Genomic DNA, 19,172 nt, shown 5'->3' on the forward strand with positions numbered 1-19,172 from the left:
TACAACATTACTTTATTACTGTATGTTTCAACGCTTCAAACATTCTGTCTTTTCCAATTTTAGGTCTGCCTTAACTCACATTATAATTTGACAGATGAACCAAATAATTTTAATTTATGCTCAAGAGCAACGGTAAATCAACTACATGAAACAGTGACACTGCACATGTCCATTATTTTTTAACTAAATCTACTAGTTTTAACTAGGTTTGGATGAGTTGCATAAAAATCTATTATATAATGCCATATATATGCCAACTTAGGTTAGCAGTTTGGCGTGAGATTTTCAATTCCAGATAAGTCTGCACAAACATTTACATGTATGTAACAGTTTTATTACCTTGTAAATATTCTGGGTTTGCAAACTACCCCAGTGCTTTTGATCAAGCTAATTTCAGGTTTCTAATGGAATAATGGTATGGGTTAGTTCAGAGTACACAGAAGATCAAAGTATTGTTATGTAAGATGTCGTAAGTGACACAGAGAATCAATACTTACAGTACATATCTGTAAAGCTGGTTGATAAAAGAAAAGTTCAGGCTGTCGTATGTGATGCGGTTTCTCTAAGAAACTGGTTATTACTTTAGCGCGACCCCAACCAGGATTAGCTATACTGTAGGAAAACGCATGGATGGATGGATGGATGGTATGTATGTCGGAACTAATGTTTTATTGCATTAATGCTTTGTTGCAAGGCGGACATCTTTCCCTGACGCACCGCTGCTGTTATGTCGCTGTTATGGAAACCAGCGTCTGTATTCAGATATAAAAGAAAGTGATAGGGGGGGTCAAAAAGCAGGCTGTACCAGTCCGATGTCTTAAATTAAAATCTTTAAAAATAACATCATTCAGCATTCTCGTGGAATTATAATGAATTCAGACCGCTTCGCACTAACGATTGACGAATACTTAGGTACAGATAACCAGATGTCAATGTTCATTTGGATTACATCAAGGCGGCATCGCTTCGTAATGCATGTGAATAATGTTCCTATATTATTTTATGATGTTTAAGTAATGTCATGCTCGTCATTTCTGTGAATGTTCACACGGTGTACGCGCTGTTACGATGTGTTCCCTTTCTCGGGGCGTTTACGCAATGCTTAGGCACGTTCTCCTTGTTCAATCTCCCTGAACCAGCCGAGAAAGACGTGATGTTCTACCTTGAGGACGCGATCACTCAACTGCTGGAGCACAAGGAGGAATACGTCCAGTTTGGGGTCAGCCGCTATCTCGCAGAATAGTGAGTCTCACATGCTGGATTTAGGGTGCGGGATGCTGGAGGTGGGGTGCATGGTGGGTGGATGCTAGTTGCAGGATGCAGTATGTAAGATGCAGGATACAGGATGCTGGATGCAGGATACTGGATTTCTAATACTAAGCTTAAACATATGCAAAACAGAAGAGGAAGACTTTTTAAAATTATAATTTAAAAAATTAATCTTACAGTGAAAGTTGAATATGTGAGTATTGAAAACTTCTGTGAATAGAGAGTATCAAACTGTTTGGGATAGTGGTTTGTGATGCTGGTTTGCGATCGTGGCTTGTGATGCAGATTTGTGATGTTGTGGGCAGTGGTGTCCTAATACTTAGGGAAGCGCACTTGTAATCGAAAGATTGCTGATTCAAATCCCCGACCAGCAAAGTACCACTGAGGTACCCTGAGCAAGGATCCGCTCCAAGCACTGCTTCCTGGACACTGAATTAGCTGCCTCCTGCTATGTCATGATGTCACATATGGGTTAAATGCAGGGGACACATTTTGTTGTTGTGTGTGCTGTGGTGCGTCAACAATGACAGCTTTCCACTTCACTTCACTTTGGGATTATGGCTTGTGCTGGTGGTTTGGAACAGCCCTCTTCCTGTCTGCAGTTTTAACAGTGTCCGCCATGGAAGCCACGTCCTCTTTAGGGAGTTTGGCTACATCAAGGCCACACCCCATAACAGGGCCTCCTTCATCCGCATCTTCTGGAAGTGTTACAGGCAGATTGGCAAGAATGGAGGTGAGCACTTTTAAAGCAGGCTGAATGGAAATAGAACATACCTGTACTTGTTTCGTAACGTTCCATTTAATCAGTCAATCAGTAATTAGCCATTTTAGGCATCCTCTATGCCATCCATACCGTGCGGCATCACAGCTGCCTATATAACGGTAGTGTCCTTCATTTCCTGGTGATCCTGTGCGCGGTTCACCCATGTGTGTAATGTCATCCTGCGGCTGAAGCTGTGGTTTTCTGTTCTGCTTCAGTCCTTCTGTCCGCGCTGGAGTACAGCTCGCTGCTGCAGCTGATCTGCCCGGACTTTCCAGTGGAAGTTGCGCAAGGTGCAGCAAGGTCAGTCGTGTACACAGATACCGCAGAGATCAGCAGACCAAGGGGCTTTAGCCAGGAGAGCACCGGCGTGCTGTGGCAGCTCCCGCACAGTACCTGCAGAACCCTCAGCCTTCTGCAGCACGATACCCTCAGCACTGAGCGCCGCTTGCTGGACGAATCCTACATTTGCATATAATGTTTTTAGCAAATGGTTCTATCCAACGGGGGACCAGCTAGTCCCTGAAGCAACTGGAGGTTATATGCCTGGTATCATCCAGCACAGGAAATACAGTATGCAAGGTGTGAACATTGTTATAGACTAGTATAATGATGCGTTCCATTTACCTTGAAGGTCATAAGTCAGAACTGGGAATGATGTCACACCCAAATTAACTGCATTCCATGCGGGGTTCCATTTACCTCAAAGGAATGATGTCACATTTGAATCAACCCGCATTCCAGTACAGCAAGTTGGCAAGCCACTTACCAAAACCAGTTCTGGCCAAGTTCACTGTTAGCTATTATGAGCAATACTAGTTGATAACAATGCAGTATTTTTTGCACCGCAGAGATATGTCCACAGATTAAGGTTAGACAATGCTGTGTGTACAGCTGATTTAAAATAAGGCGTCTGAAGAATTAGTGCCACTGAATAGCATATAACTAAGCTGTGACTTCTGTTGATAAAGGGTGCAGCCATATCGAATTCTGGGCAAACCTCAGGGGCTGCATGCAAATGTCTGGTTTGAGTGGCTGTGAAGAGCACTGCTGTCTCCAGGTCTATTGTACACGATTAATTTTGCAGAGGATTACTGAAGCTTACTGAAGGGTGGGTAGTTCAGGTCCTGAGAGTCCATACCAAGATTTTGTTTGTCTGACTGTGACTCTTTCTACTGAACTGGTTGGTTGAAACAAAATCTTGTTCCTGGACTTTGAACCAGGTGCCTGAGGTTTCACCAGCGGTTTGTCTTCGTTAGCGGGCACAGTTAGCAGCTGGAGAACCTCTGGCTGCAGCGTGAATGATGGAGTTCTTTCCCAAACAGGATGGTGCTGATGGACGACGCCTTGGACTGCCCCATGACCTTCGCTGATTTCCTGCACGCCCTCCAGATCCAGCTGTACTTTGAAGGCAGGTGCTTCCCTCCCTCGAGGAACACCGAGCACTGCCTTCTGAAGTCGCCATTAAAAGCTCGCGGTCTGTCTGCTGGCGGGAGTGATGCAGAGCACATAGACCAGCTGTTGGCCAAATAGCAAACTAATGGCACCTTGGAAAAGCATCACACACTAAAGAATGGTTTACAGCATCCATCCATTTTCCAAACCGCTTATCCTACTGGGTCACGGGGGGTCCGGAGCCTATCCCGGAATCAATGGTCACGAGGCAGGGAACAATCCAGGATTGGGGGCCAGCCCATCGCAGGGCACACTCACACGCCATTCACTCACACACACGGGGGGAAACCGGAGTACCCGGAGGAGACAATTTCCCTATGGGGATCAATAAAAGTGTCAATTATTATTATTACCTGGTTCACTACGTACCACATTGTCTTGCGGGGAGGGCTATATTTGGCTATATCTGTTTATGGCTTAATTCAAGGTAGGTTCTGGAAGGTTCATTTGGAGGAAATTGGACCAGAGATCAGGCATCACATTTCCTTTACAAAAAGAAACTGAGAGAAAGCCCTGTAGGGGGCCGGACATGCATGTTACATATTTAATTACTGCCTTGGCAGTTGTGTTATTACTCAGCCCATTACTGTCCTGTGTATGGGAGGGTTAGTAGAAAATGCCTGTTTCTGCCTTACAGAGTTCATAGAGAGCATCACGGTGATTTACCAGGACCTGCTGTCCGGGAAGAGCCCCAACACTGTGATCGTCCCCACGTCGACCTCAATGGAACAGCTCCCCCCGCTGGCCACCAGTGAGACGGCAGCCCAGGAGGGGGTGGATGCTTCAGCCTTCCAGGATGCAGTAGAAGCGGCCTGTGAGAGATATAAGCATCGGTACGCGGCGTCACACGGGGCTGCTAGCGCATAGCTAGGCTAATAAAAGGAGTCGTTTTGAAGGATGTGGCGCGAGGGGTTTGCTGAGGCCACGTGGATGGGGCGCGGGCCTGAGTGATCTCTCTGTCTCTTTCTCGTCGTCTCTTCCAGCCACCCGCCTGCTCCTGCCATCGGGGAGATCCTGCAGCAGGACGAGCGGGTCACCCTGTACGGCTTCCTCATGGCCCTAGCTAAACATGAGGGTATCAGTGAGGAGATCGGTGAGTGCCTGCCGTCTCCACCGGCCACATCACACGCCTTCGCTCTGGGACACACAGCAGGTCTCAACCCCTCCCCAGCACTCGGGGTAGTGCTGTCTCTGCCGCTCCTCAGGGAAAGACTTAATCCTTAATCTCTTAATATTTCTCTCATTTTCAGAGCTCCAGCAACCTTGAGAAATTTGGGTTGCACATCCACACTTGTCTTCGTAGATTTTAGGAAGCAACCCTGAAGTTTTCCATTAATGTATTGCATGTCTGCTGATAGATAAATAGATACATGTAATAAGTAAATATAGGTGTTAGGGGTCTGCCTCTCTGCCTCAAAAAATGATCCAATATGTATGTAAATACATGGCCGGTGATATTAATTACGTGCAATTCATTTTATTACAGAACGATTTGGTGCGATTACAGTGTGATACTGTTTTTAACGCTTGTTTAATGTAGATATTCATTTTTCATTATAAATTAAAATAAGCCACTTCTTTCAATTTTTTTTCTATCAGGGAAAAAATCCTGCTCCTAGATTTATAGTCACAAGTGATGTCAGCCTGTCTGCCACGTATCTCCTGTAGGCTCATTAGTGAGTAACCCTGAGCTTCTTCCCATTGCAGGTTCCTTGCCGAGCAGAGCCAACCTGCTGATAGACCCAGAGATGGACCAGGAGCTGGAGAGGCTGTAAGTAGGAACGTGACCAATCTCTGTTTGCTGATATCACTCTCAGAGTATCACACCGGGTCAGGGACACCAGAATGAGGTCAGCTTGTTATCCTGCATATAAGCAGCTATACTCAGCACTGTGTACATACAGTTACCCTGGTTAGTATGTTACAGTGTATTTACCTTAAGCAGCTATACTCAGCACTGTGTACATACTGTAACCCTGGTTAGTATGTTATGGTGTATTTACCCTAAGCAGCTGTACTCAGCACTGTGTACATACTGTAACCCTGATTAGTATGTTACAGTGTATTTACCCTAAGCAGCTGTACTCAGCACTGTATATATACAGTTACCCTGGTTAGTATGTTACAGTGTATTTAGCCTAAGCAGCTATACTCAGCACTGTGTACATACTGTAACCCTGGTTAGTATGTTACAGTGTATTTACCCTAAGCAGCTATACTCAGAACTGTATACATACTGTAACCCTGGTTAGTATGTTATAGTGTATTTACCTTAAGCAGCTATACTCAGAACTGTATACATACTGTATCCCTGGTTAGTATGTTATGGTGTATTTACCCTAAGCAGCTATACTCAGCACTGTGTACATACTGTAACCCTGGTTAGTATGTTATAGTGTATTTACCTTAAGCAGCTATACTCAGAACTGTATACATACTGTATCCCTGGTTAGTATGTTATGGTGTATTTACCCTAAGCAGCTGTACTCAGAACTGTGTACATACTGTAACCCTGGTTAGTATGTTACAGTGTATTTAGCCTAAGCAGCTGTACTCAGAACTGTGTACATACTGTAACCCTGGTTAGTATGTTACAGTGTATTTAGCCTAAGCAGCTATACTCAGAACTGTGTACATACTGTAACGCTGGTTAGTAGGTTACAGTGTATTTACCCTAAGCAGTTAGTATGTTATGGTATGTTTTAAGGCTGAGCGTACATATGATAACTGTGTGTGTAATTTCAGCATTGCCCAGATCTCAGTCAGCCCCACATCCAGCAACAGTCACACGGCTGCCCACCGGGAGTCCGGGAGAAAGGCATCGCCCCGCAAATCTCTGCACCACCGCAAGAGGATCGAGATGGAGAGCGACGGCTCCACGGAGGAGACTGACTCCTCGGAGAACTAGGAAGGCAGGGGAGGCGGCCTGCACTCGGACTGGTTCACAAGCTCCTGAGTAATAATGATAATGACTTCATGGCCGCAGAGAGATCCCCCTCGGTTTTAACTAAACCTACCCTACATTATTCAAAGAGGAAGTGCTTTATTTCAGTATAGTATTAAATCCCAACCAACTCACTTATTGCTTGGACAGTTGATTGGTTGAGTGAATTTCTCCTTGCTGTTTTTATAAAATTTAAGTACCATGACTGCTTGGGAAACCCCTTTTAAAAAGGGATATAATTTTTCGTAACATTTATCGTTCGAAGAAAAGTGAATGTTCATCAGGGCGTCCCCTGTAACGTCAGCCCACTACTGTCGTAAGTGAGGAAAGGAAGGTATCATATAACAACATTTTTATTTATTTAGGTGCTCACAGGACAGGAACAGCAGCTAACAGGTGGTATCCTCTCCTTATGACCCAAGGATGCCTGAATGTGCAGGAATTAGAAGCCAATAGCGTACCTCAAACAAACTGAACAAACTGCAACGACAACACAAATGTCTAAATCATGAAATTAAAATGGCACGTGAGACAGCTAACATAGGCATATGTGCGTAAAATATGATAAAATGTAAACAATGCTAACGCTGCTTTTGTATAATGTCAATGTTGCTGAATCTGACCATTTATGCAGCGAAATCAATTTTCCAATCTGCTTTTTCGGGGTTTCAGGAGATGCTGTATTGGGCAACAGTCTACTTGAGGGGAAACAAACAATGTAGTATTACACTCTTACTTGCTGTTTTAATTAACCAGAACTAAGTGTTAGTTATGTAATGATCCCATGTTCATTCATTATCATTAATCAATCATAACAGTTTATGTTGTTCACGCAGTTACTGTGTTTGTTCACGATTTGTACTCGAGTTGTAACTGAGTTACAGTACTAAGTTACATGTGCCCCTATTTTCTTGCATTCTTCTTGTGATCGACACATTAATTCGCTAGTTTCCTAATTACTAGCTTCAGCCATTATGACAAACTGAATAAAATTGTGAAAGTCTGCCCCTAGTGGCAGATCCCTTATTCAGTATTAAGCATTAAGGGTCATTAGGCAAGACAAAAATGAGGAAGTGCATGTTAGTCGATACAGAAAACGCAAAAAATTTGAATGTGGGTTTCTGCCATCCATTGTGACTATATTTCTTAGACTGAAATTTTATTGGAATAATGAAGTTCGACTTCTCAAGCCTAGTACATTCAAATTATAAATTAATATCCTTGCACAGATTTGCCACCTAGATGTTTACCTGGAATGGCAGCAGTGGTCACGTGACGTCATAAAGACATTCAATACGTTCAGAATGACAGTCCATGGAATAGACTGTGTTCTCTCACTCATTCTCTGTCACTTATCCAGCTCTCGTTCACACCACACGTCTTTAAATCGGCTAAGCTTATGGTTGTTTTTTTACTGTTGCTTTTGGAGGGTTCCATATTTGCTGTGCTGCTTCATAGAAGGTGATGAAAGCATTAACTTTGAAAAATATGCTGAATTCAGAGCTTTGTGCTAGTTTTTATCATGTTAATAAACTGAATTATATTTCCCAGTTTATAACAATAATAATTCATGCAAATTATTTAAGAGTAAAGGCCCTGACAGAGTAACATAATAGTAAATGAACATACAGTCCTCAATGGTAGCATGAATTGTCTCTCTGTTACTGCATGAACCTTCCTGATTATCTGTCTTATCACTGTGTTAATTAATAAGATAATGAAGATAATTATCATCCAGCTGTTTTCCTCTGTCAGAGTGCTGAGTGTATGTAGGATGCTGCACTCCAGCCCAGAAATTCACTCTGGATAATAGTATTTGCAAATAAAATTAAAGAAAAGCATCGGGTGAATGGAATGTATACAGGAGCCACTGTTCTCTGAGGACAGAGACAGACAACGTCGCTGCCCCTACGAGCCAAGCGGGCGCCCCACTGCAGACGCAGCACGTCCCCCTGATTGATGGTGAGACCTCTACTGACTGTCCTCGGAATATTCAATCTGTCCAGTCAGGAAGGATGCTACCTACAGTGATAATACTATGACATATGAAATTAGTAAAAGTCTTCTCACTTCCAGGATTTTTTTAATCTACCTGACACTGTAGAATAGAGATATCAGACCCCAGTCCTGGAAAGCCGGTGATTCAGCTCCCTGAAACTGCTTTTGCTGATTACCACACAGGTCTTGAGTTGAATCATTTGTGGTGGATCAGAGAAAAAACTAAGATACAAACCTTGCCCTTGCCAGGATTTAACTATGGATTTAGGTACTTAAGGAAATGCTACCTGCCATCCCTTTAGTTACCAGTAGAGGTCACAGTGAACCTGACAGATCTGCAGAGGTACCTTCTAAAGCCCCTCGATTGGAATGTATAAGGAGACGGAAAGCTTAAGTTTCTAGTACACTTATACATGAGCTTATTCCATGAAAAGAGATCACAGAATGCACAACTGAGGGAATAATTTGTGTCATGCGCAGACCAATGTTAAGCAACTCGGAAGTGCTATATACTGCTACTTTAAAAATATTATTTTGGATGAGAGATCCATCCATACATCGATCCTTTGATTCATTGATCCATACATCCATTAATTCATCCATCTAAACCAAATTGTATCCATCTGTCTTCCCAAGACTATCCAGTACGGGGCTGCAGTGGGTCAGGGGTCTCACTTGTCAAAGTTGCATACACACAAAACCACAGGCCACGAGACTGGGTACACCCTGACCAGGCTGCCAGTCCATCACAGGGCACAGGGCTGGGTACAGCCTGGATGGGATGCTAGTCCATCACAGGGCACGGCTGTATGTGCCTGACAATTACTGGCATTCCACTCAGTCCCTACCCTGGTGTGGAATAGGCTGCAGCCCCCTATGACCCTGATCAGAATCAGTGGTTAAAAGATGGATGGGGGCACTGGAATTAAACATTTAAAGGTAAAGTTACAGGTGGCTGTTTTGTGTTGGTTTTACAGGATAATGAACAGCATTCGATGATCATAACTTTATGTTAGCTTAAGGCAAAACATTTCAACAAAATAATATGACACATGCATGAAGAATCTGTTTAAGGTTGTCAAAAACATTCAATGCAGTTTAAAGTTTAAAGGGGATCTTCATCACAACAGACTAGGGTTTATCTTCCCCTGGATTATGAATTCTTTGAAACATAGATCTTATAAGTACTGTATGTCATTCGGAATAGGGCATATCACAATATGTCTTTCTCAAATTTATTTACTACACAGATATTTGTCTTTCTGGGAAATGTCACCAAAATTATTCAGCAATCCTTTCTGCTATTAAAGGTTTATTGCGATGCCAAAAGGAAGCTCTGACTCCTGGAAAGCAAGATAAAAGTGTGTGTCAGCAGGAGGTCTGCAGATTCACGGGGTTTGGGCTAGGTGTGACGTGAAAATCTAGAGATGGAGTGTGGATAGTGATGGTCTGCCAGTTGCTTCAGCGGGGAATTTGCTGGAAGCCTGCCAAGACACCAGAGGGTTTGTCAAGCGCTTCCATTCCATACCGGTCACTGTGACACGGACTAGCCTGCATCGGTTGGTATTGCCTCTGTTAATTATAGAGGCTAAACTTTCAACGCTCAAATGAACGAACAGGTTCAGGTTTTGAGTGAGATTTTCACAGTTTCACTGATGTGAGGTTTTTGATCTGGTCCTGTATTTGTAGTTGCATGATTTACTTTGTTGCATTATTGCAGAATTGGATCTCTTTGCAGATGCGTCATTGGTCTGATTCTGCCTGGTTGCTCGCAGGTTGCAGCCTCGCTAATCCGTTTTGCGTGGTTTTGCCGCATGTCCTGCGTCAATCTGAGTGCTTTGAGTGGAGCTTCAGTTCTGACTAGTGCTGTGGAATTTTTTAATCTTTAAATAATTACAGGATAATTCAGCTTTGTGGTCTCAGTAAGCCTCCCCCCCCCCCCCCCCCCCCCCATTAAAGCACATAAGCTGACTCACGCTTTCGTCTCCAAAGAAGCTTAATCAACTGCCCCATGTAGCTTGGCGATTACCATCAAATTGGCTGCTGGTGCCCTGTTGTGCTTTTCAAATACATCATGTAGACTGATTGGCTTCAGTCCTCGTCACTATGCATAAATCTCGCCTGACCTTTCAGGCGGCTCTGGTGTGTTTTACATACCACACAGAATGAACCTGGCACCACAAAATATGCTTGTCCACTAATGCTTGGTGTCTATTGGCCTGTTACTGCACATTACGGATATCTTACTCTGTGCTGACTGCTACTCTGTTGATGAGGCCAGTCCATGCCAGTTCATGACAGAGCAGGAGGCTGGGTACACCTTGGATGGGATGCCGGTCCATGCCACAACAGGAGTCCATCACAGGGAATGAAGATCCTGAGTGTGTCCAGCGCACTGTCGTCTGCACCTGTGCCAGTGAGGATTCTGATGATGTAGAGATAGTCACTTGCACTGAAATGTTTTACCGTTTTATGTATTTCAGTGTGCTCTTTCATGGCTACAGGAATGTGAAATAAATGATTTGATTTCTTTCATCATGCAAGGTCCAACAATGACTACAGCAATGAATGGCCGTAACTATGGAAACATAGTTAGAGAACTCTGTGGAAACTCTCAGGGCCTTGAACTTGGCTTAACCACATTGTAGTAAGCACTGTTGAAAGCTTTGCCTTGAAGTAAATCGAATTCTAACTGTAGTGTGCAGTGCTCACCATCGTCACATTTCTCCACAATGTGGATCAGGTTTGTTTTAAACACATCAAAAACAAACCAAAGATTTAGAACTATCATTAGACACTAGCTAAATAAACAGTTTAAATTATGCAGTGAATCTCAGCTATTTTTAGGTCTTGTCCTGAGAGCTGGTGTCATGACGTTCAACGGTGGAATTTTGTTTAAAAAAAATGTTTCATTTATCAGCGTTTAACTGGGCTGACTCTCTGCTCCGGCATTTTACTAAGTGCTCCATAGTCATATGTGTCTTTTGTACTAACAATGTGCCTGAGGGCTTTGTGCCTCCATTATTGTTTATGGCTCTTATGAATACAGATGTTAAAACACGCCAACCTTTCAGGGTCCTCAGAAACAGCAGACATGGATACTCCTATGTGAACATTATCGGTGAACTTATTGAGTAAGTACATTATGGAAGGTATTAAACTGTGACTGAGGAGATGGTGGCGCAGGAAGTAGTGCTATTGTTCGGCAACCGGAGGGTTGCAGGTTCGAGCCCTGGTTCCTCCTGACCCCATCAAAGTGTCCTTGAGCAAGACACTGAACCCCAAATTGCTCCCGGTGAGCAGGTTGGCACCTTCCATGGCAGCCTCCGGTACCGGTGTGTGAATGAGTGTGTGGATGGGTGAATGTGAGGCATGAAATGTAAAGCGCTTTGAGTACTCCTAGGAGTAGAAAAGCTCTATATAAATGCATTAATTTATGCATTTACCATTAATTATTCAGCATTAATAAAGATTAAAAGTAAATCTAAATCAAGACAATAATGGCTGTCGGAGAATGAATGACATAAGATTTTAGCAGCAGCAGGTATGTATGAAATGTCGCTGTCTGTGCACCTGTAATGTCTGTTAATGTGGGTGTGGAGACTAAATGCCTCAGTGACGCATTTCTGGGAAAAGCTTGAGCAAAATTGCAGGCTGTCAACAGTTTCCTGCGGCTTCCATTAAAATGCTAAATTCACCTGTTGCGCTTTATATCTGGGAACCACAATACGGCTTTTGGGGCAAATGGAATATTTAAGACATGAATGTCCTGCGCAGCCTCTGTCTGCTGACTTTGCAGGACTTCTCTGTTCTCTTCATCATTTCTCTAATTGTATTTTGGGCTGAAAGCTATTCTAATGGAAAATAACGTTGCTCTGTGGAAAACATCCCCTTTCAGTGAATCTATTTGTCCCTGGGTTTGGAGGCCACAGACTAGCCCTTGATATCATACTCTCATGAAGGACACATGGAGAGCTATTTCAGACTGACAGTAAGTCTGCCAGGCAACATTCCTTATCTGATGTGGCTTCATTGTGTGTCTCCCGGGGCCGATGTGAAAATGACAATTCCAAGGAACAGTTCTGCTTCTGTTCCTGGCTTCTCTGTACCATCTAGGGGTGCATTTCCCAAAAGCCTAGTTGCTAAAAACTTTAGCAACTTACACAGTTGGAAACATGCAGCTAAACCATTCTCGCTATGCAAGTCGCTAACGGAAGCTTTTGGAAAACGTACCCCAGGTTGGCTGAATCCAAATTACCCAGACATTGCGAACCAAGATGGCTACTCATTCACCTTCACCTACCAGATAATCAGCATGAAGGTGTAGCGGTAAAACTTTGGTTTTTGGATGATGCAGCTTTAACGTTTTCCAGTCAAAAGATGGAGTCAGATAATTGCGTTTTTACAACATGCTTCTGGGTGAGCCATACGAATGGAAAAGATAACGCAATGTCAGGATATGGTCCAGAATTAATACAACTAATAAAAACACAAGTATCTTTGTATTTTATATCTCATTTTCCAAGCAAACATACCATATAAAGACAAACTGTCACTGAGGTACATGTGCCAGCAGATTACGTATGTTCGTATTCATCAAAGTTTATGAGCTAACGGGCAGCTAAATGTTTACTCATAAACTGTACCATTATTCTTTCACAGTATAATATCATTATACTAAAAAGTACTAGTGTTGTACTTAAATGTACTGACATGATGCTGTTACTTTTCTGTTACTAAGTTTCTCTGCTGCTCAAACATTGCAACTAAAGTACACGACTGTTCTTCCCTCAGGCAGAGAGATGAACACAAACATTAAGAAAGGCTCCATTCTGCTGTTTGCTTCACAGTGAAGCCATTAACTTTGCGACTGTGGTCTGGCATCGCTGCCCAAGCTTTATTTGAGAGCAATCATTCTAGAACCCAAACATGCTCTTATTTGAAAAGGTCGATGGCCTCCTCAGTCGGGAACACAGTGTTTAGAGTGTTTCCAGCGGCCGTGTCACTGTAGACAGCCGTGGTGATGTGCTTACGTCCAAAACCCAAACCTGCTGCCCCACTTGTTTATCCTGCCTCTTCAAATCCTAGAAGGCAAGAGACATCGGTCTGTGGTTTTTTTTAATCACACGGTGAAGTTCTGAGTTGCCCAGATGAATGGAGGAAAGCTTCTCAGGATTTGGACACTGAGAGAGAGGCCCGTGTGATTAATTTCCTCCCCTGCGCTGAGGATGTCTTTCTCCCACACGCGGACACTAATGAGCAGGATGAATTATTCACTGACGTGAAACAGCGGCAAACAGCAGCTACAGGTCTCTCTTCCCAGCACCATAGCTGCTATTGCCCCTAGCCTTAAACACACAGCCACCTCTCAACCGGAAACAGCCCCCAAGCAGATTCATAACGTACCGAATCTCCAAGGTATCACAAAACTCAAACTTACACCATTTACAGAAGCAGAAGAGACACAGCTTGTTAGCAAGCGTCACAAGAGCAACACAACCCTGTCCCTGTCATCCTGTTTATTTCAGAGCTCGTTTCAGAGATCAGAGATGGCGTCTCCTGTTCTGGAACATTCTGTACCCGGAAACACCTTGAATAATGAGTGAATGAAATGTGCACCATTTCTGTCGAAGGTTGGCCAATGCCACACAGTGAGCTAGTTTACTGTTTCTTTATCTTTATTAAGCTCTCCCTTCCAACCGAGACACACACACACGCACACACACACACACACGCACACACACACACGTTGGCATACCTATCTAAACTGGGACCTTCCATTTATTTCTATGGGAAAAACCTTAATCCCAAACACGGCACCCTTAACCCCCACCCAGCCCTAACCTTATGCATAAGTAACCAAACAAAATAAAAGACTTTTAGCATTTTTACTCAGTTTTATGAAAAATTTGGTCCCAACGATGTCAAAATAACAGGCTTTTATGACATTGTGGAGACATTTGGTTACCACAATGTAATATATACATAACCCCCCCCCCCCACACACACACACACACACACACACAGAGCAAACTTCACAAGCAGCAAGACCTGTGTAATAACGTACCATTATAATTATGGTTAAATTGTTGAACTATGGTAAAATCATTAAAATTTTGAACGCTGAAATCACGTTGTTTGCTTTTTCACGTCCATTTGTGTGACTCTAAACAACAGTTTTTATTGCTTTTTCATTTCGCACCATTATGCAGGACCAGCGTCAACAGTAAGCAATCTTCACATTTTCCCTTTTTGTCGTTTTCATTAAACGGATGATGCAAAATGTGAGAAATGCTGTGGGAAATGTCATCTTTATTCATCTCCATTCTTCTGCTCAGTCGGGAAGCCCCCAGTCTCCGACTGACATTCACTCGCAGTCCAGCACAATCGATTTAGCCAAACCATGTGAGCAATTGTTCCTGACACTTGTTTGGGTAATGCCGACCAATATGGACATCCTTCTGGGTGCCGCAGCTCCCCCGAGGTGATGGAGATCTCCGGAGTGCTGCTGCCGCATGGCAGGTCATCAGCGGAGTAACTGGGTATCCCAGCCCCCCCCCCCCCTGAGAAAACGTCACCTTGGGCCCCCTGCTTAGTTTGGCGCTTTCAATTTCTCAGTTGATTTTGCCAAGTGCGACTTGGGGGGGGGGGGGGATTTTGGGGCCCTTACAAAGTACGGGGTCCCCTCAATTTGTCATGGTATTCATGCCCCTCCGATGCCCCCGATGGTCGTTCTTGCAGCTGGGCGGAGGAATATTTAGGGTCTGGAGCGGATTGGCAGCTGGAACTTCTCTGTCACGTGTTGTTCCTCAGAGAAAAAACCTGCAGAAATGAATGCTGATAAACGGAGGGTGTGATGTCAGACCCTCTCAGGTTTCATTATAAATTCATGCTATTCATGATATTAGGTCAGACGCCCCCCCTAGATGAAATCATTATAGCTTCGACGGCAGGGGCCAGCGTGTCCTGCTGCAGGTTACGTCTCTGTGCCTGTGATCAATAAGCTGTGGGTCTGAATAAAGCTCTCATATCGGTGTATGTGAAAGGAGAGCATGATGGGTCTTGTAAAAAGCAATTTTAATGTACATGTGCGAATGGCAAATGAATGCATCAGTTCATTCTCATTTCTGTCTGAATGGTTTTTGGGGTAACAGACAACATTGTACTTGTAAATGAAATAATGTTGCACATACTATTTAGCGGACTACTGCTAATATATGACATTTCATAAATTCACAAAACGAACAACAAAATGGAACAATCGGAAGCTGGTTTAGTCATCACCTCTACTGGGTGACTCAGCTACACCTTAACCTTTTTCTGAGAGATGCGGGTCATCAATCCAGCTTCTCCACCATTATTTGGCAAGGAGATTGATGGTTAGAGATCGGTGTAGGCGTCTGGAGGAGATGCTTCAATAGCACTGTAATATCGACATGTTCTGTCTGCAGTCGAGCCTTTTTATACTCAGAAACGTTACTGTGTTTCAATGGCAGGACCATGCAGAAGGAAACTTCGTCACAATTGTTGACAATTACAAGCTATACATTTAATGTACAGTAGTGCTGCTGTTGTCAGGTCTAGCTCTGTATTCCATGCCTGTTATAGATGATGAAGGATCCTAAACTGCCCCACAGTTTTGAGAAAAAATAGCTTGTAGATCAAAACTGGTTCCTGGTGAGAAGATCTCCACAGAGCAAAGCACACAGAGCAGGCATTTGACTTCAGCTGGAATTTTTATCCATCGTCTGTGCTGTTGGGAATCTTCCTGCTTGTACTGATATACATAAATTCATCATAATGCTTTTGGTACCACGAAGACACAGATTTCATGCTGACAGAAAATACTGCCACGCTGGGCACAATGATTACTGTGTTGCATGAGGCAAGGTTGCAAATAATATTTAACATTTAAGCACAATGGAGGTATGCAAAATGCAAAACTGTATAAATACTCCTTACCCACCATACACTATACAATGCTGCCTCTTCAAAAGGTACTTGTTTTATGAACGGACTGCCAACAGCCATTTGCACAAGTACCACATTGCACATATTGTACTGTAGTTATCGTCACAGTCCTTTTTTTGTACAGTTCTCCTATTTATTCTTTTACTTAAACTTTCTATTTGTATGTTTATTTTATTGCCGCTTTAGCTTTACTTATTTGTTGTCTGTTTTTACTTATGTTATCCTTGTTGTATTCATTTATACTTACATTATCCATTGTTGTATTGCTACTGGACACAGAAATCCCACACTCCAGGGATCAATGAAGTTCCATCTCACCTGATATTTTTATTTGTTTGTTTGTTTGTCTGTTTGTTTGTTTGTTTGTTTATGTCGTGCTGGAAGACGCCCAGAGTCAGAGGAAAATACGGGGTTTAATTGAAGTAGAATTAAAGGAACAGGCAGTAACGCAGGTTGACATTACAATGACCGGACTGGGGAAACAAACCAATACGCGGACTAAATATAGAGGACTAATGACAACAAGCAGAAACAGCTGATCACACGGGGATTCCACACGAGGTTAACGAGGAGGGCGTGGCACACGGAAGGAGCAGACGGTGGGGGCGGGACAGTTCATTATTGTTTATCTGTCTGCAAACAGTTTGCATACTCATTGTTTCTTTGTTTATTTATGTAATATATTTTTTGATGTGACATATAACACAAGATCACACAAGATGTATAATGCAACACATCATGACAATGCATGACACAACATATCATATTACATAGCAAAGAAAAAGGTCCATCTTATCTGATCTGATCTTAACTTCATGAGAGCAACAGGAAGCCAGGAGCTTGGATGAGTACATGACCCTCAGGAGATGGGAAGAGATGGAAAGAGAAGGTGTTGGGAAATGATTCAATGACTGTGGTGGGAGATTAAAATCAGATAAGGTGACGGAGAGCCACACGGTCAACATTTACCCAACCTGGGATATGGCCCCTCCCACAATGGGCATCCTTAATTAGTGCCTTATTGTCCCCTCTGGGACGCAGCTGGAGGCAGTGGGTTGCCAGGTGCTGGGGGAGAGTTGAGTGCCTTCCCAACCTGCCCTGAGCATCATTAACACGCCTTTGTGTTTGAACTGAGGCAGATGCTGTCTGCCTGCAGGAAGGTACAGTCACACAAAGCGAAGAGCAGCATTATAGAGTGCGTGTGATTGGCTGCAGAGCACTACCTCTGTCTGATACTGTGAAGGGACATGATGGAGCTGGAGGCCAGGCAGGCAGGAAGCAACGCCTGGAGATGATGGCACAGCCATGGTCACAAATGCAATGCGATCATACCCACACTCAGGTATCAGGATTTGGGTTTAAGGCCATGATGTAATTATACAGGGTTAGCTAATCAGCTGTAGATGTCCTCTGAACCTCTGTGGAGTCGTGTTCTACCTGCAAAGTCGCTAAGGGTGATATAATGGACAGGGCTTCTGAAATACCTGACGTGACACAATCTGGCCAGGAGGTGCAAGGTAGCCGAGGAGCCGATTCTGCATCCAGGAGGATCACAGAGAATGAGGCTGGGAACATAATATTACAGATGCCCCTTAACCGGAACAAAGGTGGAACCCTGCACACCACCAGGAGAACATGGCCAGAGAGAACACCTCACACGCACCCCAAATCCTGAAGGTGGGAGGCAATGGTGACAGCCCTGGTACTGCTCTGAGGCTGCCCACCATGTGGCAGAGGCCTGTTTCAGAGGCACAGCAGCACCATGCAGATTATTGCTGGGAATACAAGATGTATCACACATTTTTTGACAGCATTATATCTAATAACCACCTTGATCGTTATGCATCTAGAAGGACAGCAAGCGCTCTTCTTGCTCGTGGTGCTTGTGCTGTTATTACCCTCCCATTAATAGCACTGCCCCCTACTGGCCTGGACCTCATACTGGTAACTGGTCAGCTGTCAAATCGTTATTTTTATAACTATATGCAGTTTCTACTCCAGAACAATTCATTTTAATATTTTCCAACGGTATCTTAAAAATCTTAATAACTGCCTGGTTCAGCATGTTGCTATAGGAACCACAATCATAAGCACTGGAGACATAAAATTGTTTAAATTATTTTAATTCTCTGATGCAGCCGCTGAGCCCCATCAGAAATACACACAGAACTGACACTGCATTTATATTTTGAAAGAGAAACTAAGTCAGTGAAAAACGTTTCAATTCAATTTGGTTCTTAAACGTGGAAGAATGTCCCTGCGATTTACAGCATGAGACGTTTTATGGCCTGAGGACTCTCTGAATGCGGTTAGGGGGCTTGGGAGGAGACGTACCAGCCGGAAGATTTCTCATAGCTGTTCAGTCAGCAGGAGGAGGGTCCGGTCACTGCTGAGAAAATTAAAACAAAGAGTCCGTCAGGCTGTGTTAAAGAACAGCAGCTTTGAAAATGGTGCTGCAGAGCATTCGGCGTTCGGTCAGCCCAGCTTCAGCCCTTAACCCCCAGACAGCCATCAGAATCCTGCAGTAATTTGCTGGGGGGCAGGGGGCTCCGTGGCCAGCACTACTGCCTCATACCCCGGGGCTGCTGGTTCAACTCTTGCTCTTTGTGTGACTCGTTCACATTGTCAGAGCTGTGTGAATCTTTGCCAGTGAACTGAAGGTTGCTGGTTCCAATCCCAGAGTTGGCAGAGTGATTTGACCATTGGGTTCCTAAGCAAGGCCCTTAACCCCAATTGCTCCAGAGACTGACTGACCCAGCTTTCTCATCGTATGTC

At 43.7% G+C, this 19,172-nt stretch overlaps 1 protein-coding gene across 2 annotated transcripts; it reads left to right on the plus strand.

Moving 5' to 3' along the window:
* Nucleotides 1–699: 699 nt before the first annotated feature.
* Nucleotides 700–8,165, plus strand: cstpp1 (centriolar satellite-associated tubulin polyglutamylase complex regulator 1). Of its 2 annotated transcripts, none has more exons than XM_048973766.1 (9): nucleotides 700–912; nucleotides 1,140–1,242; nucleotides 1,872–2,002; nucleotides 2,248–2,332; nucleotides 3,355–3,440; nucleotides 4,122–4,317; nucleotides 4,468–4,577; nucleotides 5,192–5,255; nucleotides 6,230–8,165. In XM_048973766.1, the coding sequence occupies exons 1-9, from the start codon at nucleotides 870–872 to the stop codon at nucleotides 6,390–6,392; spliced, it is 981 nt and encodes a 326-aa protein (XP_048829723.1). In that variant the 5' UTR covers nucleotides 700–869; the 3' UTR covers nucleotides 6,393–8,165. The 2 variants fall into 2 exon arrangements, with proteins under 2 accessions (XP_048829723.1, XP_048829724.1); XM_048973767.1 differs by having other exon boundaries at nucleotides 850–977.
* The last annotated feature ends 11,007 nt before the right edge of the window (nucleotides 8,166–19,172 follow it).

This window comes from Brienomyrus brachyistius, chromosome 13, assembly GCF_023856365.1.
Source record: "Brienomyrus brachyistius isolate T26 chromosome 13, BBRACH_0.4, whole genome shotgun sequence".
Lineage (NCBI taxonomy): Eukaryota > Metazoa > Chordata > Actinopteri > Osteoglossiformes > Mormyridae > Brienomyrus > Brienomyrus brachyistius.